General features: G+C 39.2%; 1 protein-coding gene across 1 annotated transcript; it reads left to right on the forward strand.

The window, feature by feature from the left end:
• The first annotated feature begins 1,294 nt into the window (after positions 1-1,294).
• Positions 1,295-27,313, forward strand: Pon3 (paraoxonase 3). Its single transcript, XM_005331810.5, has 9 exons — positions 1,295-1,603; positions 3,208-3,278; positions 10,160-10,215; positions 14,081-14,246; positions 19,548-19,674; positions 22,861-23,061; positions 24,205-24,286; positions 24,530-24,658; positions 27,060-27,313. The coding sequence occupies exons 1-9, from the start codon at positions 1,530-1,532 to the stop codon at positions 27,216-27,218; spliced, it is 1,065 nt and encodes a 354-aa protein (XP_005331867.1). The 5' UTR covers positions 1,295-1,529; the 3' UTR covers positions 27,219-27,313.
• The last annotated feature ends 202 nt before the right edge of the window (positions 27,314-27,515 follow it).

Raw genomic sequence — 27,515 nt, forward strand, 5'->3', positions numbered from 1 at the left:
ATCCCCAGAAACATAAAAATATTAAATAAGTAAATAATTCATCTTAAAGAGAATAGTCTTATTTTTACAACTCCAGATGTTAATGTGCTTTCAGCATCCCCCTTCTTCCATAGCTTTAATAGATGCAGCATTGTAGAGGCTGCACAGATTTTGGAGCCAGATTGTCAGACTCAGCCTCTTAATCTGCTGTGTGACCTAAGGCAAATCTCACAACCACTCTGTGCCTTAGTTTTTTCATGTGCAAAATAAGGGGTAATGTTATGTGCAAAATAAGGGGTAATGTTATGTACCTAAGAGGTTATTCTGAGAATTGAAAAGTTAACATAAATAAGGTTATAAGCACACACTCAGCGCTTAATTAAGTGGTGCACAAGTGAAAGGCTTCATTATTCATCTTATATCTTGTATTCATATTATACTTATGTATCACAGATCAAGGACCACCTTCTTTACATCCTTGAGTCTAGACAATCTCAATCTTTCAAAAAAAATGGTTTTTTTTACTCACTTGAATGCAACAGGACTACTATTTTTTTTGTTGTTGTTGATAAATAAAAATAAGATTACACCAGAAAATGACACTTTGCCCAAACTCCACATCTTTCCCTTCTTCAGCCATTTTCCTCCAACTCAGTCATCTTTAGAAAAGGGGAAAGTGTATTCCTCACCTGGAAGTAACTGAAATCCTAGAAACAAGGGTCAAGGAAAATTCTGAAAGTCTCCTAAGAAAGCTTTTCTTCCATTATCATCTTCTGATTTCCTATTTCTTTTCCTCCTCTTCTCCTGACTTTTCTTTATCCCACCAACGTTGGAGACAGATACTGTTATTCACAGTCCAAGTCCTGGAACTGGACACCCATGACGGTCAGGTCTCTGATGTCCTTTATGGACATTGGAAGGCAAGGTCCTATGCCCCAAGAACGAGATTAAGATCTTGGCTTCCAGTTATTTTCTCTCCTCCTCAGTGTCTCCAGAGATATTCTGTTCATCTCAGGTCTTGCCTGCCAGAAACCCCAAGTTTTGGGCTATGAATTTTAGCTTCCCACCCTCCCCGGCTCCTTCAGCCCCCTTCAGTCCAGAACCGAGGTTAAATTCCAAGGTTTTTAGGAGCAAACTCAGTGCATCTGTCCGGGAACCGGTGCGTTCTTGCCGAAGCTGCCAAGAGAACCACAACCCTGAACTGGCTGATCCTGAACTGGCGGATCCTGTCTCCCTCTCTGCAACTTAAACCTGGAGGGGAGTTGGGGGAAGGAACAGCGCCCAGAACCCGTGTGCACGAGTTTCTTGAACCCCCACGAATAAAGGTTTCCGTGAACTCTGCGCGTAAGGGTGACTTTGAACCTGGGCGGCGTGGCGCGGAGCCCCAGCACCTGACAGCGCACCTCCCCCGGGACCGCAGCGCACCTCCCCCGGGACCGGCGGGCAGGCGGGGCCCCGCGGGCCCCAATCACCGTCGGTGACCGAGCCTGCTTCCGGCACCCAGCGCAAATCTGCGGCACCCGCTGGTCGCCCCTGGGCACCCCGAGACCATGGGGAAGCTAGTGGTGCTGACGGTGCTGGGGGCCAGCCTGGCCCTGATCGGGGAGCGCTTACTGGCATTTAGGTGAGTGGGGCGCCTTTGGCTCTCTTTCTCCTGTGGTCCAAGCTAGGTCAAGGGCGGCCCCGAGGGCAGGCGCAGGTTTGAAACCTCACTCCTCCATCCCATCCAGCAAAGTGTCCTCCAAGAATCACTTCTGTGAAAAGTGAGCTGTCTGTCTTTCCCAGGGCGATGGGGCAGAAACGCCCATATGTGTTTTCTGAAGACCACGTCCTGCTGTCCCAGGTCACCCTCAACACTCTGCGTGTGCAAAAGCAAACCCCGGGGTGGGGGGGGGACGCACCCGGACTTGGGGGAGGGGACAGGCCACCAGCTGCCTCTTTAGTGCTGCCACAGTCACTGGACACCTGAGTGCACATTGAGAAGTACTAGGTTACAGGGCCCATCCCGGGCTCCAAGAGCCAGATCAACAGCACAGAAGAGTTGGAACACTTGCCGGTGGTCACTGGCATTTTGGAGGGATGTGACCTTTTGAAGTGGAAGAACGAGAGGTGTTGGCTATTTCTTTAAGGTCTCAGGGAGTCAGCATTGGGCTCCAAAGAATCTTCAAGTAGTGACACGAGGTATATGTTCCTGAATGGAACTGAAGCCTCTGCTTGCCTTCAGCTGTCTTTGGATTTTTTGTTTGTTTTTTGTTTTGTTTTTCATTTCTTTTCCTAAGCAGTAGTTGTTCTTCTCAGAGGTTCATATTCACAATCTATTGAGATGCCTGGTGCCTGTCGGCAATACTTTCTAGTTTATTTGAAGTGTTTATTGTTACATTTGTTTCCCAACAAATGATGGAATCATAAAATTACAATAAAGTCTATTTAAGGGTTTTTTGTTTTGTCTGTTTGCTTTTTATTTTTTATTTTTGGTTGATTTTTGTTTTTCTTCTGGGTGGTGCTGGGTAGAGTTAGGCAACACTCTCCCACTGAGCTATAACACCAACCCTAAGGGGTATGTTTTGTAAGTGATTTAAAGATAAGTGTAGTCTTCCCAAATATTACTTAGTATTAAAAGATAAGCCAAGTATAGTCTTCCCAAATATTATTTAGTAAAATACATAATTCTTAGAAGAATGTGGAAATAGGAACCCAGGACCCCAAAATAATTTGGCTAATCGTTTAAATGGTGGTCAGCTGAATAAATTTACAGTTTTGCACACTAAGTCGGTATAAGCTTAAACATAATACGATGAAAGCGAAAGTATGAGGTTTAACTCTTCAGAGACAAATTATATAGAAATTATGGAAGCATTTCGTAGGGGGTGGGGATGGGGTCCAAAAATGCAAGGGCAGAAATGCAGACTTATAATAGATAATACTTTAGAAAATTTAATAATACAACTTTGTGCACTTAAATTAATAATATCATTCAGTTACTCATACCATTCAACAGTGTCTTTTATTTGGACAGCAAGTATTTACCATGTGTAATCATGTTTAGTCTTTCAGCAATAACAGTAAAGTTAGCTGATGGGGCACATTACTCATATAAAGCCCATGTTAGGGAAAGTGGTAAATAAAAGGAGTTGCCTTACTTGTTTGTTATGTCATTCATAAGCTAGCATGAAGAGTCAACCACTCCTGAAGTACCTTGACTTCTGTATTGGGTTTTGTTTTCTACAGAGAAAGAATCAATGCAACTCGAGAATTGGAACCTGTAGAACTCCAGAACTGCCATCTCATTGAGGGACTTGGTATGTATGTGACAGCACCCAGAGGGGCTCGTACAGTTTCTTGGTTACCATCCACCTGAGTCTGAAAAAAAAAAATGATTTGATTCACTTACTTTTTAGACACTCATGGTGTGGCTGCTGCATCACCCATTTTACCCAAGCCATACCATGCAAAGTCTCCAAAATACCAACATCTACGACTTGTTCTCAGCCTGTTTCCTTAATGACATATCTCTTGTCGTTTGAAGAATATATTTGACTATTCCCTGCCTGCTCTCTTGCTGATGTTCCCTCTTTCCCCTTGTGTGGTATTTTGTTCTCTTGCCTTTCTTCTGTTACCTGCCCTTAGTTTTTTTTCTCTTCCTTCCTGTGCCCCTCCCTCCCTCCTTCCCTTCCTTTCCTTTTCTATTCTTTCCTTTTTTTTCTGCCTCCCTCAGTCTCTTTGATGAGAGTCTTGTATTTCCTTCTACACTTACCTGCAAGTACCATGAGGAATTTGACTTAGCATTTACCCTTGAGAACCTCAGCCTACCTAGATGCCTTTTTAAAAAATTACTCTAAAATCCACCGTTAGATCCCCAACTTCTCAAACAGCAGCCCTTCTTTTCCCATCAACCAAAGGGTAGCTGTGCTTTCGACTCAATTTTAGAAGAAGTCTATTTTGCATCTCTGTTGTTTCCCGTCATGTCCCCACCCATGGCCAGATCGTCTAGACTTCTGTGTGTGGTGTCCCATCTTCAAGAGGCTTAGTTCAAAACCCAGGAACCATTCATTTCCCCCTTGTCCCTCAGGATGCCCATAAGACTCAGGGGCACGCGTCTCCTCTGTACCCCTACGGGGCCGATCTCCTCTACTAATCACCCTCATGCTGTTTATTTGGGATCCAAGCCTCTAATTTTTCCTGACATGGCTACTGGAAAATAATTAAAAATCAGGATAGAATCTGCTTACCTCCCTGGGAACGTGTTCATCGCTTCTTCACCTTTAGTAATGAAAGCCTTCGCCTCTGCTGCCTGAAATCAGCTACTCATGTCTTTCCTCTGAGCTCTCACAGCCCTCAGAGACTCTGATTCATTCACAGCATCTACCACATGCATTATTTTGTAGCTAACACTACAAAACAAATACTCGCTTTCACTCTCGGCTTGCAAACCCCTAAGGTCAAGGACTGTGACTTATTTATTGGTATGTGACAGGAAAGTTTGTTTTCTGATATGAATTTGTATTTTATTTTTCTTGCTATATGTATTTAAAAAAACAAAAATAAACAAAAAAAGGGGATTCTTTTGTTTTTGGTTTTCTACTTCTCTTCCCACTGAATTTCTATAAAGGAGTCATCGGGACCTTGTTCTTCCCCGTCTCAGAAGTGGTTGGTTTTGCCAGCCAAAAGGCCGAATGAAAGACAAACCCCTTGCTGATGTTTGATTTTGAGAACCTGAGCCTCTGAAGGGTTCTGATGAAAAGGGATGAAAATATGTGGCTTTCTTTGAGTGGCAGCGACTCCGGCCCCACTGTCTGACAGCATTCTGGAGAGGCGCAGGACCTCAGAAGGAGGGATACAAGGTATCCTTAGGGAGCCTAGACCAAAGACACTGTGCACAGCATGCAAGTGGCAGAATTGTCTAAATCTAAATCATAGTCCTGGCAGCGAGCAAACTTTCTGCTTGATTTTAAGAGCCATCACCAAGGATCATTGCACAATCCTACCAGAGACCCAGTAATGCCTCACATTCGGTTTCCCATCAGCTTCTTGAAATAGAGGATCAGAGTTAGATTTAATTGTATTTGAAGAACAAAGAAATGTGACATTTACATACTTGTTTACTGTCTTGAGGAATAATAATCATACTTACTGCACATAAATCTCTCAAAAGACAGCAGCCTGCCGAGTTATTTAATGGGATAATTAGACTAGATGATTTGCTAAGGTCTGGTCCGACTTTTAGATTCTAAAACTCTACCAAATTCCAGAAACTAAAACTGGAGTTAATATTCCAAATATTTGAAGAAAATGAGAAAATAATTGGAAGCTGGATAGAGGCAGCAGAAAAAAAATAATAATGTGGTGCTGCTTCTTATATCTACTGTCTATATTTACATGTTATATTTGAAGAAATAAACAAGTTAGGCTGACCATGGGTCATTTGTCACTAGGACAATACCCATATACATCTACAGCTAAAAAGCTGGCTCATCAAAGGCTTGGAGCCTAAATGCACTCCGTGGAATCCTCATCACTCATCTGTAGTGTAGGTGCTGCTGTGTACGCTGTACAGAATAGTAAATCGACACCTGGGAGAATTAGGTTACTCGCCCAAAAGTCCAGAACTAGAAAGGGGGTGACAGACCTAAAGTGGGAATCAGATGGTTTTCTTCTGTGGCTTCATACTCAATATCATGTGACGCTACGTGTCTTAGTGACTCACAACACATTTTATAACAGAAGCTCCAAGAAAATGTTGCAGCAGAAGAAAACAGAACATACCAGTAGCTGGAATATTACTAAATATAGGCTGACTGGGGATTGCACCCAGGGGTGCTTAACCACTGAGCCACATCCCCATCCCTTTTTTAATATTTTGAGACAGGGTCTCTCTGAGGTGCTTAGGGCCTCCCTACAATGCCGAGGCTGGGCTTTAAACTGGCAATCCTCCTGCCTCAACCTCCTCAGCCGCTGGGATCATGTGCCTCCATGCCCAGCTGAGACCCGATTCTGTCTTATTGACTCACAACACATTTTTTTGTAACAGAAATGTTACAAAATTCTTTGATGGTAGGTTTTATGAAGTGGTGGAGAACTGTTGATGGACTTTAGGTAGAATGTAGACAGGAATAACAGAGCTCAAGGAAGTACTAATATGTGTTTTTTCAAAACCAGACTTTGGAGGTTAATTTTATATATGGGAGAAACTCTTCCTTTTTTGTTTTCCTTCCCTAATATTCTTTCTTGGAGGAAAGACTGAAAGGTGAAATATTTCTTCCTCCAGAAAGTATACCCCATAGTTCTTTTTGTACTGTTGATCTTTTTTTTTTTTGCGTCATGGCTTTGAAGGTCAAGGATTATTTTAATCAGGAAGTAACTTGACTGTCCTTGGCATCTGATCAAAGGTTCACTTGAAAAATAACAAGCTTTCTTAGGGCTGATGTGGGCAGCCTTTAATTTGGGGTCTCCCATCTTCCCTTCCAACTTTTTTTCTCCTCCGTAGCCTCCCATCTCCAAGATTTGCTGTCACTCTGTATGTTATTCCATTTGTTTTCTTAGCCAGCTATCATAACATTCTCTCCAAACAGAGGAATAATAATTATAAAACTAAGTGATGATAAATTCTGCTGTGACCCTTTCTCGGGGTGCCTATAGGAAATGAGTAAAGACATGAAGAAGATTAAAGATCATGCCAAGTCGTGGTAGGATTGATAGCTTAGAAAACAGTGGGTACCCTACTGTTCATAAGACAGATTCTCTTGGCTTAGCAGTGGGGTTTTAATGATGGCTGTGTGCAGATTAATGAGTGTGTGGGGAGAACTCAGAGGAGACTGTTCTGGGGCTCTTACTCCCACAGGAGCCCCTGTTGCTCATAGGAACTGGGCCCATCGTGCAGATGCAGCCTAGGCAGAGCTAAGGAGGGTGGTAGTTGATGAACTGGTAGTTCTTTTATACTTCTGAATGCAAAGCACCAACTTCCTTGTGCTCTGGAAGGAGCACAGTGCCTCCAAAAACTGAGTTATTTATTGAAGTAGACTTACGCTGTCTTCGGAGATATGTAAAGTGGTGTTTGGAAAAGAAAAGGAGCCCAACCAGAGAGCACACGACTTGGAACATTTTGTACAGTGGCTTCTTGACTTATGATGCAGGTTAAGGCTTGAGAAGCCTGTTGGAAATATCCCAAGTCCAACATGCATTCCATACACCCAACCCACTGAACGTCTTGTGTTCGCCACACAGTACCCCATGCAATGTCCGTTGTTTCCCCTCATGACCCAGTGACTGAGGGGGAGCTGCAGCTCACTGCCACAGCCCAACTTGGAGAGACAGCTGAGGAAAATCTCAGAATTTAAAATCCAAAGTAAGGTTTCTATTGAACACTTATCCCTTGTGCACCATTTGTTAATTCAAACTATTATTAAATTGGGCGTCACCTGCATTTAGAAAGTAACATTCCCTTGAAGTTGAACTTCAAAATGAGAAAAAAAAATTAAAAAAAAAACCTATAAATGTTTATTTTGTTTTTAAGCCAACCAATTTTTATTGAAAGCGTCTACATTGAAAAGGTGGGTATTGTGTCGGATGGAAAGATACAACACTGAATAAAATCCAGTACTTGCTTCTAGGAAGTTTTCTATCTAGTAGGAAATTAACAAATGAATACAGGGTAGTTGCCTCCTGTGAGAAACGTCATAATGGAGGTGGTCACCAGTGTCCATTTTAGAACATAAAGTGGATGTATTAGTAAGTAAAAATGGAAACCAGGAAAGTTTGGGAAGGATGAGGGACTGCCTCCCATGCCCCTTCTAAGAGCCTGCGATCTTGGCCCAGAGGCGTGGGTGATGTGGGAAGGGAGAGCAGCCTGTGCCCAGGTATGTAGGTGGCCCTGGCTCATCTCACTAGCTGCTCACACAAGTGCCACAGCACAGCTGGAATGCAGAGATGATGGCAGGAGCTGGAAGAACTGAGACTGGGTCCCCGATGTGGGGGATTGAGATCTAGATCAAGGAGCTAGTGATTTGTACTGCTTCTTTATGGGGCCTCTGGAAGTTTTCAGGCAGGGAAATGACAAGGTCAACTTTGCAATTTAGAAATATGACTGTCAGCTACACAGAGAATGGGTGTATGGAACACAGCCAAACTATTTCGAAGCTATTTACCAACCAGGAGGAAGGGGGGGGGGAGAAATTGGGGGAGGGAGGAGCCCTCTCCTTACTATCAAAAAAATATAAACTCCAAAGGCATACCTTTAGTGACCCACCTCCTCCAGCCATACCCTACCTGACCACAGTTACCACCCAGTTAATCCCTATCAGGGGATTAATCCACTGATTAGATTAAGGCTCTCATAAACCAATCATTTCACTCTGAACTTTCTTGTTTGTCTCACACATGAGCTTTTAGGGACACCTTGTAACACCATAACCGGGATTAAGGAAAAGGGAGGCATCAAAGATTGCTTCACATTTTCTGCTTTGGGTACTTGAGACAGACATGTCATTCATTGGCATTAAAAAAAAACAAGCAACAACAACAAAAAAAAACAGTAAATGGAAATTATTCAAAATAATTTTGAAACCTGTTGAATAAAAAAAAAAAGAAAAAAAATCCCTAGAAATATTCAACATACAAATGACCACAGAACTTTACAGAATGGTTTGGACTTGATGGACTTGATGAACTAGATGTAGAGATCAGAGAACCAAGAGCATGTGGTGGGTGGAAGTTGAAGCCATGGGGCTGGAGTGAACCATGCAAATAGCATGTGTGATCTGCCATGAGAAAGAATCAAAGATCCTGGATACTTAGGAAAGAGGTGGGGAGGAGATTAAGGTAAAACAAACCAAGCAGGGGTGTGTGATGATGCCGAAGAAACCCTAGAAAAGTAAATAATCTGTGATTTTTAAAATTGACTCTTTTTTTAAAAAAAAAATTAGGGATTAACCCCAGGGTGCTCCCTGAGCTAACCCCAGCCCTATGATTGCAGTTTGGACAGGACTTGATGGGGACATTTCACCTGCTCCATTTGCATCTACGAAGGCAACTCAAGAGCTGGGAACAGGAGTCCTCTAGGGCTCCTGTGGTATCTCTCTCTCTCTCTCTACCTTGTGTGGTTTCTCTGCATTCTTTCCTCTGTAGCTTTAGAATAATCATATTTCCTACATTTCAGTTCAGGGATCCCAAGATGCCTTGAAAGAGAAAGAGATAGAATTGATAGACATATAGATACAGAAAGACCATAGGTGTGTGTGACTTTGGGCAGCTACGGCTAGGACACTTGGCCTTGGAGATGGCATTATATTTGCTTCATTTTGTTTGTCAGGGCAGTTACAAAGGTCTGCCTAGGCTCCAGGGGAGAGATGATAGATCTTATCTCTTAGTGGAAGAGGGTGTACCTCATGCTTTTAAGAAGAACATATGCCCATGGTACACATTGATTCTGATATTTGTAGAATATAGTTCACCAACCTAGATGCCTTCTGTATCAGTCCTGCTTGTGTAAATCTATCTCCTTACCATAAACCATGCCATCCCCTTTTTCATCTTGTTCTCAACCAAAATTTCTATCTTATATGCTTCTTTCCATGGGGAAAAAAAATGCTCAAGAGCAGTTCTCAATGAGCTATCTGATTAAATCCTTTCAAATTCATTTCTACTCAATAGTTTATCCTAAGACCGATAGCTGTTTATAATAGAAAACAATTATTTAGTAATTTCTCAATATGCTGTATAATGATAGATTTTGGGGGGCTCAACAAGCTCAAAGAGGAGGAATGCTTCAGAGAGAGGCCCATCAGAGAACTTCTCAATTATGACTTTCCGGATTTTATCATTCAGTCTTTGGACAAGCCTTCTATGTGGAATAAAGCCGAATCTCTCAGGACATAGCCTGAAAATTGTTATTTCAAAGATAAATCTAAGATAGAAATTTATTTTCTAGTTATTTACCTTTTATCTTGAAAATGATTTTAAAAAAAAAAGAATGTAGTACTTGAGGAGTCTGACTCAGGCGTTCTTCTACAGTACCATGCCTGTGGGATTCCTGCAAGTTAAAACTATATTAGAGTTTCCCAAGTGAATGGTTGAAAAGTCAGTGTACTTTCTAAAAGACATTCAAAGTTTGGACTAAGAGATTTATTTTTAAACCTTCATATATGCATCTTTCTGATTTTTTTCTTTTCTTTTCTTTTCTTTACAGAAAATGGATCTGAAGATATTGATATACTTCCTAGTGGGCTGGCTTTTATCTCCAATGTGAGTATATCCAGGCTGTTCTGATGCTCACATCAATAGTTGTATAGACAGTGCATTAATGTTGTCAGCGAGGGCTGCCAGATGGACCCCATACTCTCATCCCGCCTCTGGGTAGACAAGTCAACTAAAAAAGCCCAAATAGGAATCTGGAGGGCTAATTAGAACACCACAGGAATGCCCAGCTTTGACTGCCCCATGCAGGGCAGTTCCCTGTGGTCAGCTGCACACTCACTACGATCTCAATAAATGTGTATTGATTTCCATTTGATTCCCAGGCTGATCTTCAGATCTGTCCTGTTGCTGACCGTCTCCATCATTGCCCTGATGGATTGGGTCTGTTTCCGGTAGTCATCTTCTCACGAACTCGTATTCTTTTTGCTTGCTTATGTTTGGAGCTCTGTGTTAGTGGATTGAACGTTAACTCAGTTCAAAACCCTGAGCACTTTTCATCTTAGAGTCTTTGCTATTCTTTCCACGTCATTCAAACAGAAGTAGAGAAGAACCTACATTTTGTTTCTAATACCACCGTTCTGAGTTTGGAATGATCTCGAAATTATGCCAGCGACTGAAAATCAATAAACAAAACCATTGTGTCCTTGTGAAATGTTGAAAATTATCATGTATTTGTTAAATTGGAATGGGTTTTAAGATTATCATGCACTTGTACATATTGGAATTGGGTTTAAGATTTTGAATAAATGGATTTATCATATTTTTAATGTGAATGAATTGTTATTGCTAGAATTAAATGTCTGATATTCCATTTGGCCATTAAAAATATCACAAGAGAACATGAATTTTAAATATAAACATATTTGGACAAAAAATGAGGCACCTATGTAACCATGTTCTGAAATTCTAAATTCTGAATTATGCATGGTAAAGTACAGGGGAGGTCTCATTTGGATTTTAAAGTGCTGTTGGTGGCATTTATGGTTGGGATTTTATTTCTTTATTTTTCTTCCAAAATCAAAAAAGAAAAGATTTTACTTTGTTGACCTAAATTTCCTATTGTCAAGCTGAATTTTTAGAGTTATGCCAAACAGACCTTCAAAAATGATGATTCTGTAGCTAGGAAATTTCTTTGCTACTAGGAAATAATGTTTGTTATTACTCCTGTATTCTTTTTTTTTCATTTTTAAAAAATTTTTATTTATTTATTTATTTTTTAGTCATACATGACAGCAGAATGAATTTTGATATATAATACATACATGGAATGTACATGTATCAATCATATTGTCTGTATTCTTTTTTTTCTGTTTTCACTGTAAGAAAGCTTCAAAATTATTACTGGGCAGGAAGAAGATATTTTCATCTCAAATATTACATGAGGAATGTTAACATGAAGTTCTGAATAATGAGTCTCTTTTTCCACACTAACAAATAACTTATTCTTAGAGGCTAAGAATCATGCTCTGGTTATTTCTAATCTTTCTGTGCTGTAACACATTCAAGACCTTGTTCTTGTTGGTCTCTCCTTTTCACCCCTTCTTGCCATCCCAGATGTTTGGAAGCTACAGATTTAGGGAGTAATTTTGCACAGTTGATATTTTTAGTCTATTCAGAGGTGCCAAACAAGATATTTTCTTCCCTGACTTGAGACTTGGCATGCTTCTCTTTGCCGGCAAGATTACTCTCCTTCACACTTTGCCAGCTAACTCCTGTTTGTGGACCTCACTGTGGCAACACACTACCTCCTCAGGAAAGTCTTCCATAGCACTCCCTTGCTGGATGAGTGTCTCTTCTATAGCCCTCCATGTCCTCTGAACTTTAATGCTCTCATATGCCATACATACGGATGTACTTGCCTGTTGCTGCATCACTAGACTTCAAGTTTCATAGAACTGGGACTTTGCAGTGGTCATTGACATGCCCAGCACCTAACACACCCGCTGGCGTAGGTGGGTACTTGAATTTTCCTGAATGCATGGGGTGGTTAATGAGAATAGTGGAGGATTTCGATGATTGTCCACACATACCTGTAGTCTATTGTGGAAAACAAGCTGCCTGCATCTCCAGATGATTGTCACCATTTCCATGGGTTTATGGTATGCAAAGAGTTACCTTTCATCACTAGCACACAGTAGGACTGCTGCCACTAATTCTCACCTAACTTAAACAGAAAACATGGTGTGAGGCCTTTTATCAGAAGGGTTTTATTCATTGTTACACTTAATTCCGGCTGAGTTTACTTACAATGCCTCACCTTTGACTCCATCACATCATTTCCATTTCTAGAGCACCTAGTCCTTCCCCGAGTTGGCAGTGCCCTTGTCTGTCTCCAGGCTTCCAAGGTATTTACAGAGGTGTACTTGAGGTATCTTCCTGAGCAATATTCTCCACTCTCAATTTTTTCCTCCTGCAGAAAGAGGCAGAAGTTTTCTTCCTGGCAGAAAAAGGCAGCACAGTGAATGATCAGGATGATTTAGGCAAATCCTTTCTCTGCACTTCATTTTCCTCAGGTGAAAGGGGACGTATGAGACTAGATGTTCATGCTCTTCCTCTTCCAGTGCTCCCATTCTTTGAGCTACTAGGCCTGGAGACAATTGGCTCTGGAGATAGAATAGACTTGAAGATCGAATGTTATGAATGCCTGATATTGTAAGAATGATGATGTCCTTAAGAGAAGAATAAATATCCATGAGAGAAAGAATTTAACAGGAGGATATTTACTTGGGTTTTGACAAATTGATTTTGAGCTGCCCTTACGTGGTATTTGGGAACATAAGTTAGAGCACCAAAAAGACAGGTTACAGGTAAATATGCATTTGAAAGTCATTAGTGCAGAGGAGATACCTGAAATCTTATGAATGAGACCTACCAGGAAAGAGCAAGAAGGGAAAAGAGATGGAAGAGGACAGAAGGAGGAAGAAATCCAAGGGGGGGGGGAATGGAAGCAATATTCCTATCTCTAAACTCTATTTGACTTTTTTGACATATAGTGTCAAGTACCTCAGAGATGCAAGGAAGGAAAGATAGAAGGGCTGTCAAGTAAAATATTTCGGAGACCATTGGTAGAACTTCATGGAGACATTTTTACAGCTGGCAGGAGCAGAATGCTGATTTCAGGGAATTGAGGATTGGAGCAAATCAGGTGATGTTTCTGAAAAATTTGATGGTGAAGGGAAGAGAAATAAACACGTATTTGGAGTAAATTTAGGAGATTTGTTTCAAGGAAAGAGAAATATGGGAATTTTTTTTTCAGGCCAAAGAAGAAGCTATTGGTGAAAAATGAGTAATACAGCAAGAGAAAGAGAGAAGTCATGATTTCTAAAGACAGGCCCTAGAGAACAGGGAACAAGCAAATAGGTGGAAGATGTCAATGTAACAATAGAAGAAGGAGGCTTCTTCCTTGATAAAAGAGGGAGAAAGGAAGAGAATGAGTAAAACTAAAGAAACTGAGAGAAAAAGTTTGAAATTGGGAAAAAGTGGTGTTGTCTTTTTAGAAGAGTAGGAGATAACACTATCCATTCAAAATAAAGAGGAATAAGGAATATTTAGCAACCATAAATTTCAATTTCCTCTATAAATGAGGAAACTAAGCAGTAGGTTTGTCAAGGGACATGCACAAAACAAAGCAGTCTGGCCTTTTGCATTATAATTTGTGTCCTACCCTTTCTAAATTAAAAATGTTTCCTTATCTTGAACACGGGTCTTCCCATATCCATGGCCAATGCAGGAGATGTCATTGGTAACCCCTAGATCAGATAATGGCAAGAGCTGACCATGTTGAAAACCCTAGAAACCTAAATGAATGTAGAACTCTGAAAAATTTTGTTTGGCTTTGAGATTTTTTAGCTTCCACATGAAAATGTTATTTTAATATGTTTATGTGTGCATACCTATTCTCTATTTTTAAAAGGGATTAAAATATCCAGGCATGCCAGATTTGGCACCAGATGCGTCAGGAAAAATCTACTTGATGGATCTGAATGAGCAAAACCCAAGGGCACAAGCACTGAAAATCAGTGATGGATTTGACGAAAAATTTTTTAATCCACATGGGATCAGTACCTTCATCGACAAAGGTAAAGCCGGAATGATTAAGGATGAGGAGAAATTAAGGAATTAGAAATGATTCATTACCTACATTCATGTTAAAGTAAAGGGCAAATGCTATACAATATTTGTAAAAGTCTAAATGTGTACAAAAACATTTTTAAACAGTGCATTAAAGAAGAAAGACTAGTATTAGGGCTCCCGTCCTTGACTCTCTCACCTATCCACTTCTTTACTTACCTGACTACCATAACCCGTCTGTATACTGTACTCAGAAATCTAACACATAAACTGAAGCCCTTTTGAAAAAAATTGTGTGGCATTAAAAAGACATAAAATAAAGAATAGATAAATTGGACTCATGAAAATTAAAAACCTTTGTGCCTCAAAAACACCATCAAGATTTTTTTCTCTTAAATAATTAACATTTAGCAAGTTAATAAATAAAACTGAAAATAAATATTGGGTAAGTTATAATATTCATTAGAGTTTCAATAGTGATTCATTATTTTCTATATATAAAATGGCATTTGACACATTTTGGATTAAATAAGAGCTTTTAACTGATGGTTTGTGGCTGAGGGGTGGCTTCTCAGAGAAAGGACTGTATAAAGGAAATATTTGAGAAGTTAGAGAAAAGGGTGTGAATAGAGGCAAGGAAATAATAATATCTATGATGTTCTCAGAAAACATTAAATTATTTATTTTGAGCAAAAAAAGAAATACCATCAAGAGAGTGAAAAAGTGAAAAGAATGAAAAATAATATTTGCAAAATAATATATCTGATGAAAATCTTGTATCCAGAATACATAATTTTCCAACTCAACAACGAAAAGACAACACAATTTAATTGTGGTCAGAGCCAGGTGCAGTGGTGCCCATTTATACTCCCAGTTATCTGGGAAACTGAGGCAAGAGGATGGCAAATTTGAGGACAACTTAGGCAACTAAGCAAGACCCTGTCTCAAAATAAAATAAGAAGTGATGGGTATGTACCTCAGTGGTACAACACGTGCTTAACATGAAGGAAGCTCTGTTTTTTAAAAAAAATGGACAGAACAGAGATCTGAAGACATTTCTCCTAACAAGCTATGCAAATTTCCAGTAAGCATGTAAAAAGATGTCCACCATCTAAGTCACTCAGGAAATGCAAATTAAAATGAATTACTTCTTCACAACCACTTCAATGATAATAATAATAATAATAATAAAAAGACCTTCAATAACAGGTATGGGCAAGGCTGTGGAGAAACTGGGACTTTGCTGGTGCAGCCACTTTGGAAAGCAATCTAGCAGTTCCTCAAAATGTTAAACATAGAGTTTCCATTCAGCAGCTCTGCTCCTCAGTGTATGCCTAAGAGAAGTGGAAACATCCACACAAAAACTTGTACCCAGCTGGCACAGTGGTGCATGCCTACAATCCCAGCGGAATAGGCAACTTCATAGAGACGGAAACTACATTGTGGTTGGCGGAGGCAAGGGGAGTGGGGAATAGGGAGTGACAGCTAATGGGTATGTGGTTTCTTTTTGGGTAATAAAAATGTTCTAGAAATAGATAGTGATTACAGTTGCACAATTCTGTGAATGTACTAAAACACACTCAATTTTACATTTTAAAAGACCAAATCTAATGATATGGGAATTATAATTATAAAAACACAGCATAGTTAAAACATTATGATACTTTAAAAATAGCATTCTTCAATATTATATTTGACTTGTTCATAGTTCATAATTCAAACTAATTTAAATTTTATGTATGTGTGTTTCCATTAATCGATAGAAAAAAGAATGGTGAAACATCACTAGCAAGCAGGGCACGGTGGCATACGCCTGTAATCCCAGCAGCTCAGGAGGCTGAGACAGGAGGATCAAAAGTTCAAAGACAGCCTCAGCAACAGTGAGGCGCTAAGCAACTCAGTGAGACCCTGCCTCTAATAAAATACAAAATTGGGCTGGGGATGTGGCTCAGTGGTTGAGTGCCCCTGAGTTTAATCCCTGTTCCCCCCACACAAAAAAATAAATCACTAATAGTGTCTGCATGAAGAGAAGACCAAATTGAAGAGTTATAATTCAGAATTTTTAAAAAACATTTTAATTTTTCCAAATATCTACTGGAGTTCCAATGAATTGCTAAGTGGAAATTTGCTGAGGGTGATTTTAATGAATAAAAAAGAATGATCAAAGATTGTTTCTACACACTCATTCAACGTATATTTGTTCAATTCCTTTGGTCTACACTAGCATAAATTTGTTCATTTTTAAAATTTTTATTTATTTATTTTTTAATGTGGTGCTGAGAATCGAACCCAGTGCCTCACATGTGCTAGGCAAGTGCTCTACCACTGAGCCACAACCCAGACTAAATTTGTTAATTTTCAAATAAATGGACACCTCTAAAATGTTTGAACACTAGGCTAGTAAGTAGGCTAAATAATCCCTGAAATCTTCTGTGTACTTTTTACTTGATTAATAAGCCTTTCTTTAAAAGATAATTGTGCCCAACAGTTTTGCATTGCTTTATAGTTTACAAAGCATTTTCATCTATTCTAGTTTATTTTTAAAAATAAGATCCTGGGCCCAACCTTGACACTCTGTCTTTCTCTGACCCATTCAGTCAACTCATTATAATGTTCTGGCTAATGTGCCTTTCAAAATATCTCTGCAATCTGCCCATCTCTCCCCATCCTGCTGCATCAGCCCAGTCTAAGCCCTGAACTTGACTTCCCTGGATTTTTGCATGGACTCCATTACTGTATCTTCCTTCTTGTACCTCCTCGATCCATTTAGCAAGACTTATTTCTATACAAATGTGATTGCCACTCCCTTTTTAAAACTCTCCATATTGCTTTCATTACTCTGAGGATAAATCCTAAATCTCCAGAACAATCTGGGTTCCTGGGTGCACACATTCTGGCATCTGTGTACTCTCTGTCTTCACTGGATACCCCTGTCCCCAGGTTCTCTGGACCAGCCAAACTGAATTTCTTTTAGTCATACCCATGCCTTAGGGTCTTTTCATCTGCTGTTCCCTTTGCCAGGAATGTCTTTTCAGCACTTCCGGCTTTTTTCCTTTTCATCTTTCAGGTATCAGCTTATATTGCCTTCCCAAGGAAGCCTTTCCACCATCTTGGTTCAGGTTGCACACCTATCATATTTCTTCTCAAAGGTCATCAAAATGATCACTAATGTAAACAAAAACAACAACAACAAAGACACTTTCTTTCCCTCTCCTGCTATTGCTCTGTAGCAACCTCTTCGCATCTTCAGATCCAAGCTTAATAGTCACTCTTGAGTGGGTGACACTATAAATGAAGGCACTCTAGTGTTCTTTGTCTTTAGTTTATCTTTGTCTTTAGTTTATCTTTGTCTTTCCTTGTTTTCTTTAAATTATAATCACCACCACCATAAAGACACAGGTTACGTGTTCATTGTTGGATTTCTGGCACATTATCTGATGTACAGCAGGTACTCGGTGAATATGTGTTCGAAGAATAAATGAATGGATACTGCAGGACAGGTAGAGCAGATATGAATACTCAATTTTATATATGGATAAAATGGAATTGAGAGAAGAGCAATGAAGTGTGACTTCATTTCTATTGTTAGTAACTGGCCAATCGAAAACTGGGGACCAGTTTTAATCATACATAATCCTGTATCTTACTGGGGTGAATTAGGGCATCAAGCTCTATTTAAATAATCCAAAACCATAACACTTTTGCCTGATATTGTGCTACATATAAGATGTTTCATGGGAGATTTCATGGGAGAAGATGTCCTAAGTGAACTTAGCCTGGAGCTACTTTACTGCATAGGATGGTGTTAGAGGTAGGGTTTTGGGGAGAAAGAGGGGGGGAAGGGGTGTTTTGTTTTGTTATGAGACCAGTGAATAGATTAACTCTCAGTTATATAATCGGTTTTCCAGAAGTTAAGTATGTTATGATTAACAGCCTGTATTATTTATTAGTCCCCTACCTTAATTTTGTATTTAATTCATATGACCAAAACGTTATACATAGAACTAGGGATGAAATGAGGAGAGAGAGAACAAAAGTATCCTCACTAAGCATAACTTATATGGAAAGAGGGCTCAAGTAGAGATGCTAAAATGGGGTAAAACCAAGACAGCATGAACAGTTATTCATAATTCTGTCCAACAAGAGAGTCTGGTTCAAAGAGTCAACCAAAGATTGTTTGGGGGTTGAAATCCAATCCATGTTCTGTTTGCCAAGTCTTGAAACACATCTGGGTCAAACCAAAAGATTCACCTGTGAGGGAGCACCTTTCCTTAATTTGCATAAGAGAGCCCAACTTGTTTCAGGGACCCTGAGTATTAACTTTGCATCTCAGGTTTAGACTTGCTCCATCATGTGATTGGAAACTGCATTGAGGAAGGGAATAGGGAAGATGAACACATAACAGGTCCTGTAATGGGAGAATGAAGCCAGTCCTTCTATAACTCCAGAGCTCATCAGACTTAGAGCTCCTGACAGTCAGATAACAGTGCTCTTTGAGGTCAGCTTTCTACCCTCAATTATACATTCCAAAGTGAAAACAGGTGGGCTAATATTCTTGAGGTTGGTAATACCTGGAATAGGCTAGTTTTTCTTTGACTTTCATATTTACATTCCATATCCATTGGGTTAACTAAATGTTGTTATTGCAACCTCAGGTAGTTGACTTGTAACAGAAGGTCATTGTCTAGATGGGAAATGTTGCTTATTTGAAGGTGTTTACACTGCACCGACATTTCTTGAACTTGCATCGTAGCATAAACAATTGGCACACACATAGAAATTTCTCAGTAAATTTTGTTTCTTGCACTCACTTATTGAAGGGCCACCCGGAGAAACCACATCCGTGTTTATGCACCATTGTCATTCTGTACCTTCTTGTTAGTATATACATGTGAGGCTCAAGAGATCATTGCACAAATATCTGTGATAGGCTCTGCCACTTGATGATGGTGAAATTGTTGAGTCACTCCTTATCTGAGCTTCATTTCCAAAATCAAAAACAAAAACATAAAAAAGTAGAGATTCTAGTATTTGTGTTAATTACTAATCAGATACTGTGAGGCCCCAAAACAAGATCATGAAGAAAAACCTTGCAGCAGGCACAGTGGTACATGCCTGAAGTCAAAGCTACAAGGAACATTGAGGCAGGAGGCTCACTTGAGGCTGGAAGTTCAAGACCAGCCTGGCAACATAGAAAGACACCATCTTAAAACAAAAACCCTCAGAGGTGACCAAGTTTTAAAACAAGTCAGATAATGGTTGCAATAGAGGAAAACCTCTTGGAAAATTATGCTTTTTCTCCCATTTAGACCACACGGTGTATCTCTACGTTGTGAATCATCCCCACATGAAGTCCACTGTGGAGATATTCAAATTTGAAGAACAACAACGTTCTCTCATACACCTGAAAACCATAAAGCATGAACTTCTCCAGAGGTATAGAATTAAAGTATTGTGTACTTCTGTTTATTTTGTACCTCCACTGTATGCTTTGTTTTCTTTGATTCTGCAGGATTTCTTAAACTTTTGTTTTGTAGCATTTTTTTCTAAAGCTCTCTTAAGATTCCATGGTGACACTGCCCAGCACCTCGCTAGAAATTGTTGTGTTCAGTATTGAATATCCCTATATTTTCCAACTTTTTGAAAGAATTTTAATCCCATAAAGGTGCTCAATTAGATTCCCAGCTCTAATTTCATCCTCTTTACCACAGCAACTCAATACCTTCCATTGTGCTCTCTTTAAACACCTACTCCCTTCTCCAGTTGTCTGGGTAGGTTGCATTCTGTGAGCCTCACCCACTGGGTGTTATAACCAACCTCCAGATGGGCCATTTCTTTGTTCAATCAGAGCTTTCAAGTAGAATTTGAGAAAAGCTCATAGGCACTTATAAAATTATATCTATTAAGAGTTGACTGTGTACCAGACATGATTTAATTTAATTCTCTCAACAGCTTAATAGCTTTTAGTCATAGGCATGAGGAAACTGAGTCTAGTCTTGAAGAAGTTTGGGGATAGGTAACTTTCTCAAGTTATACAATTTAAAGCTGTCATAACCATGGTGCAAATCTAGATCCATCTGAATTCAAAGCAAAGTTTTCAATTGCAGCAATGAATGTCTTTCTCATTACATTGAGAAAAATAGGTGTTTTTTTTTTTTTTTGGATGGGCTACCTATTTCAAGTGTGCTACAAAGCAGTGAAGAATTTTTCTTATGTAAAATAGGCTCAGTGGTAAAGGAGTGGTTTTAAAATAATAAAGGTTGACTTTTCCATGAGACAGAAGAACAAGGAAAGGAAAGGAAGAACTTTCCTCTCCTTTGCTCCTTTTCTCAACATCAATTGTGAATTTCTCCCAATGGAATTTGAAGGCAATAAAAGCAGAGGCCAGAAGAAGTTAGAGAAGTTGAGGTCATTAAACTTTTCCCATAATGCATTGGGCAAGGTTCTGAGCCACAGTGGACCAGGACTCTCACAGAGTCCCTGGGAAACTGTGGACAAGGAACTTGGTCGGTGATTCAATTTTCTTAATAAAATGAGAATTCTCTCATTGACCTGATTTATCTAATTTGTGGATTGTAAGGATCAAATGCAATAGCAAATGAACTCACAGGAAGAGTTCAAGAAAGCACAGCCTGAAGAAAAAACCTGGTATGTGACCACTTTATTAGAGAGCTCAATTCCAGGATGCACATGTCAAAGACCCACCCGAAGCAAGACAGGGGGAATGTTATGAGCTGAGTCATGTTCAGTTAGAAGAGATAGGTGGAAATCCTAATCCACTGGATCGCAGAATATGGAGGTAGAGTCATTGCAGATGCAATTAAAGGGGAAGTCATCCTGGAGTAGGGTGTACTCTTGGTATCCTTGGAAGAAGACAGATACACAAGGAATGCCAGGGACTACCAGAAGCTGAAGTCAGCAGAAAAAGATCATTCCATAGAAACTTCAGTGGGAACATGGCTCTGCCAGCACCTGGATTACAGACTCCTAACCTCCAGAAATGTGAGGCAAAGATTTCTGTTGTCTTAAGCCATCCAGTTGGGTAGTACCTTGTCATGACAGCACTGGGAAACTTATATATGGGAAGAACTATAGCAAATCCATTTTCAATCCAGCCTCTGCTAAATACAATGGACTGCTTGAAATGATAGGCTTACCTCTAGTAAGCAACATAAGCCTCATTTCAGAACAATCGGGCAAAGATAAGTAAGGAAAGAGCTTATCCACCCGCCTCATCTCCCATTAGTCATAGGTTTAAGGGGTTTTACCTCCATGACCTTCCCTGTTGTGCATATGCAAGTCTAGTCGGGCGATATCCTGTGCTCTGATGTCATGTTGGAAGGCCAGAAGTGGGAGGCAAGAGGCCCACAATAGGCATGAGGTAGTTAGGCTGTCCCTGTGGGGAACCTGTTAGATCCCACACAGAACTGGTTGAAGTAGAGCTCTGCTGCTGGAACAAGGCAGGTAAAGAGGAATATGAGAAGTACCCTGATTCCCACACAGACCAAGTAAGTAAAAGGGGCAGAACACAGAGCTATGGAAACAAATTGTGAAGGAATTTAATTTATGGTGTCAGGTAAGACGTTAACATAATTTATGGTGTCAGACAAGGGTTTTTGGAAGAAAGAGCCTGTAAGCTGAGGCATGAAAGATGAAAAGCCTAATGACCTTGGAAAAGTTATTATACTTCAAAACCTCAAAGAATTTCCCAATCCCTCCCAAATTTCCTGTCCTAAAATTTAATCTAAAAATCTTTAATCTTTCTTTTTTTTTTCAAGTCACTATTTTTTTTTCTTTTTCCAAAATGGAAATGGTTTTACTATCTTTACTGTTTGTAAGCATAAGGCTTGCTCCAGTTAAGAATTTTAATGATATTGCAGGTCAAAAGAAGGAATGTTATCACCTGCAACTCATTCTATTCAGGGAAAAATATAAAGACCAAGATGGATTCTGTTGGGATATGATAACAGGAAGAAAAACTTAGGCTCAAAACCACATAGTTTTATTTTATTTTTGTTTCCTAACTCTTCATGCTTTGTACCCAATGTTGCTGATTAAAGGACTCAGTTTCATACTGTTCTTATTTAGGACTGTAGGAGGATCACAATTCTCTATCATCAGAAAAATTGCTCATTACTATGGAAACATAATGGATCACCCACTGGCTCCCAAAGTCTTCCATCTGGAAGCCACACATATTTCATTTCATTGGCCAAAGCAAGTCATATGTCTGTGCCTAACTTCAAGGGATGCAAAGAAGTCTAATTCCTAAAGGAGCAGAACCATGACAATTATGGCTGCTACAGATAATCATTATCCACACTTATAAGTCAATAGAGTTTGGAGTTTGAGGTTTATTTGTATATTTTCTTTCTTTTTACCAAAAGAAATGGAAGGTATGGTGAGAAAATAATAAATGGCTTTAAAAAAAAACTATCATGGAAATGCAAAATCATGTACTTTTTGTGAGATTCTTGTAATCCATTGTAATTCGTATCTACTTTTTGAAAGTGAGAAACATATTCATCTTTGTTGATATTAGCAATTTCAGCAATAATCAGGATATTCGAGTACTCCATGCATCCCTCCACCTTTTTTTTTTGTTGTTGTTTCTCTTTTTAGTGTGAATGATATTGTGGTTCTTGGGCCAGAACAATTCTATGCCACCAGAGACCACTATTTCACCACCTACTTCTTGGCACTTTTGGAGATGATCTTGGATCTGCACTGGACTCATGTTATTTTCTACAGCCCCAAAGAGGTCAAAGTGGTAGCCAAAGGATTTAATTCTGCCAATGGAATCACAGCCTCACTAGACCATAAGTATGTGCTCTTATAATTTTTCTACCCTTTGCCCTTGACATTTTGCCAGATTTCTTCCCTTAAGAGGAAGTTGTTTCTTCAGGCTTGAAGAGTTAGTGTATGAATGGAGGGATCAGGTGTAGCCAGGGTACACACTAATGTGTAATCTCAAGCAGACCATATTTCTTGTGCTTCAAGTTCTCTCTTACTAGAGGAGTAGCACTAAAAAAAAAAAAAAAAAAAAAAAAAAAAGACTGCTTCTTGTTCCAAATTCTTACATGGCTTTAGAAACATACTTTTTAATACACTGTAAAGCAGAGTAAGTGTGCAATACTCCTGTCCCTGATGAGGCTAGAAGGTATTTAATCATTAATACTATGTCCAGTTACCCAAAAGCTCTCATTAGAGAAGGAGATCCACCTTAGATTGGGCATTATGATTATGTAATTTTCGGGATTACTGATTAACAACAGTGGGCTGTTCAATGACTAATTTAAGCAGCATGAAATTTTATGAGGAAACACTCTTTATAAGCATTTTTAAAATGAAGTGGTTTCTCTCTCTCTCTCTCTCTCTCTCTCTCTCTCTCTCTCTCTCTCTCTCTCTCTCTCTCTCTCTCCTTGTGGTACTGGGGGATTGAAACCAGGGGTGCTTTTTCACTGAACTACATCTCCAGTCCCCACAATTGAAGACTTTAAAAAAGAGAAGTAACAAGAATATAAGAAGATATAAATTTGAGATAATAAACAGAGATGATTTTAGTGGAAAAATATCTCTAAGTATTTTTTCACTTTCAAAAAAAAATTATGATTGAGCTTCATGGTCACCTGAGACTTTTTTTCAAGCGCTGGTCTTTCTGTAGTCTTATAAGAGGTCCTTTAACCTCTACTTGAGGTAAGGAAAAAATTGCAACTCTTCAGAATGAAAATTGAGCCCATATATCATCTAAAACACCAGTTTTGTTATTTCATATTCAAAGCCTGTTTTAAAACATTTCAAGAATATTAAAAATACCACTTCATCATCTTCTTTTACTGTAATTTAGAAAGGCATCTCAGTGGTACTTCAAACTAATGTGAATGTTTATATCTCTTCTCCAAAAAAAGAGTTCGTGTCATATCTCATTACTACTTGCTCAAATGTAAATTTTTATTTTCTTTAAAGGTATATCTATGTAGCTGATGTAACAGATAAGAACATTCACATACTGGAAAAGCATGATAACTGGGATTTAACTCAACTGAAGGTAAAATACCCTAGCTTGCCCTACGACATGGCATGCTTAACCCTCACACTCCATCCAGGTGTGTGCTCCTTGACTGAAGCATCTATGTCTATTTTAGAGCAATGCTGGTGAGACTGTGCTTTTGCTTTGAAAGTGAAATAGCAAAGCCAATGCCAGGTTCAAGTTTCAGGAAGAGCTTGTAGGAGGTGGGGAGAATAGGAATGACACTGAAAATTATCTCCACAACTTCTTCTTTGTTGATAGGTAATACAGTTGGGCACCTTGGTGGATAACTTAACTGTTGATCCTGACAATGGAGATATTTTGGCAGGATGCCATCCTAATGCCATGAAGTTGCTGAACTATAACCCTGAAGATCCCCCAGGGTCAGAAGTAAGTGCTTATATTTCATTGAGCTCACAGGTAAAGTTGCAAGAATGAACAATTTATTGAGGTGATGTGGGTCATACTTGATGTTCCAAAACTGAACAAATTCTACAAATGAAAAGTGTAGAGATTTGGGCAGAATAGTCCTTTCACATCACCAGGTACCAATATAACATCAATGCCAGGCAACGTATTTCATCCTTGCAAGGATTTGATTTGCTGCTGGGAGTAATGAGAAAACATGAGCTTAATTATTCACATAGATTCAAATTGCTGTATAGTGTTTCCAACCAAAAGGTGGGCTCTGAAAAGGTCCTCTGTTTAGGCAAAGAGAGAGATGAGTATGGTAGTATCTTCTTTCAGACTCCTTTACATGAGACTGAAATAAGAGTGTTTAAATGAAAGTCTCAAAATTAAATGAATTTTTGCTTGTAGATACAATCATGTCAAAGAATGTCTCATTTTAAAGGTTTTATTTGCATTATTTTTTTAAAAAAATCTCTTCTAGAACTGAGATTGTGGCTCAGAGGTAGAGCGCTCACCTAGCATGCATGAGGCACTGAGTTTGATAGGATTTCTGTGAACAAGGCCTGGGTTGATGCCAATCCAATAACCAGGACACAGTTTTGAGAAAAAGGAAAAAGATTTTTTTGCTTTGCTAGCAAATGAGAAACACAGGGAACTCTAGTCCCAGAGGTGGTGATTCTGCTCATCAAAGGGAACAGAGAATTTTTAAAGAGGTGATTCAAAGGCTACATTCCAGGTATTCCCTGATGGTAGAGGGAAGAGGGTTGAAATTCACTTGCTAGTTTGGGAAAGAGAGAAAAGGGGGGAGGGAAATGTCCATTTTAAAATAAGTCTCAGTGGCAGAGCAGCAAGGACTATATTCAAAGCATGAGGTAGACCACTGTTAAGAATATTAAATACAGAGATCAGAATTGACCTCATTGAGAAGATATGGTTTGGAGAAAGATACAACATTTGAATACAGGTTTGGGGAGTTAGGAAACTGAGACTTAAATCCTAGCCTGGTAATTGGCCCAGTGTGTAAATTAGAACATACAATTACTTCTGCTAAAGAATATTGCTGTTTTTCAGCTAAAACTGTTTTCTTTTAAATTAAAACATTAGTCACTGCTTCTTAAAAAGAGCACCAAGATACAACTATAATGTAGCAATAAAAAAACATGGAGAAAATATAAAAAATTAAAAATTTAAAAATAAAATAAAACAACTAGGGGGGAAAAAAAGGAAGCACCAAGAAATATAAAAAGAAACTAAATTCCAGCCTGAGCTTCAAATCTGAAGAATCCTTACACTGAGCTAGCAAGCTATCTTTATTTCAGGTGTGTGTCCTGTGCCCGTGCCACTCCCGCCCAAGTGACAGATATAAATAACTTTGTGACAAAAGTCCAGCCACAACATCTGCCTTACGGAAGTGCAAATAGAATCCATAGAATGATTGGGAAGGAGGGCCTTTTTTCCCATCTCTGTTTTCAAGTTTGAGCACTTGTTTGTTTTAGATAAGGTTTATTTCTTCACAGTTGCTGACACCCTTTCCTTTCGGTAGAGTCCCCCTCCCCTTTTTTTTTTCTGTGTAAAATCCAAGCTTGAGTGAGTGCTGTGTAATAAACTTGAGATGAAGTTGCAGGATCTTCCTTAAGATGAAACAAAACGAAACCCTAAACTCTGTTTTAACAGGAGGTATCTATGTAGACTCTTCACTCACAAATTTCTGATTGTTTTCCTTTAGTTTCTGTCATGTTCTGCTTAAATGAACTTTATCCAGGCTGTTTGGAAACCTGAGTGCTTATTTATTTACTGATTAGCAAAGTTAAGGATGTTCACCCTGAGCATCAATAACAGCACTAGTCACTAATATATTAGGTGGGATTCCAAAGTAGTCTGCGTTCTTTGTGCTCCAGAGCCACCTGGGAGATGTGAAGGGGTCCAGCCATGATGACTGCCACCTACCACCCCCATACCAGATTGACTTCGGTGGCCAACTGGGGTTTCCTTTTCTGTTTTGTGCCATGTTCTCTTCCTCATGCTTTAGGATCAAAGGCAAGACCCTCCCCAACAGAAGGAAAACCACTGCCCACTTGCAAGTTAGATAAGAGTGTTCGCTGGGTCTAACCTCCTTCTACAGGGGACGACTAAACTACCACCATTTTTCAAGCTCTCTATTGAATAATTTGGCTAATGTTAGATAAGCAATCCATTTTATTATCTAGATATTCTTAGGACATTAATGCTATTGTCAGAAGATGGAAGATTATTTAATATATACAGATTTGAGCCTATTAATTTCTGAAAAAAAATTTTTCCTGGTATATTTGGAAAAGAAAATATCACTAGATAGCCATTTGCCCGTATAATATACTAATGAGTGATCTTGTCTTGACAGGTGCTACGCATCCAGAATGTTTTGTCTGATCAGCCCAGGGTGAGCACCATCTATGCCAATAATGGCTCTGTGCTTCAAGGGACCTCAGTGGCTTCTGTATACCATGGAAAAATTCTCATAGGCACAGTGTTTCACAAAGCTCTCTACTGTGTACTCTAAATTGCAGGTATTCCAAAGGATCTACATGTTTGATGAAAGTAAACCTGCCATTATATAATAAGTTGAACTGTAAACAAATAATACATACCATCAAAGGTGTGCCTTGCTTTTCTTATGGCTAGAGGTGAAAGAACAGAGGTTGATTACATAACATCCACCAAATCTCAAGCCACCTTTTTTTTTTGCCTTTATTTTTTTTATTGGTTGTTCACAACATTACAAAGCTCTTGACATATCATATTTCATACATTAGATTGAAGTGGGTTATGAACTCCCAATTTTACCCCAAATGCAGAT

The sequence above is a fragment of the Ictidomys tridecemlineatus genome, chromosome 2 (assembly GCF_052094955.1).
Source record: "Ictidomys tridecemlineatus isolate mIctTri1 chromosome 2, mIctTri1.hap1, whole genome shotgun sequence".
In the NCBI taxonomy this organism is placed as follows: Eukaryota; Metazoa; Chordata; class Mammalia; order Rodentia; family Sciuridae; genus Ictidomys; species Ictidomys tridecemlineatus.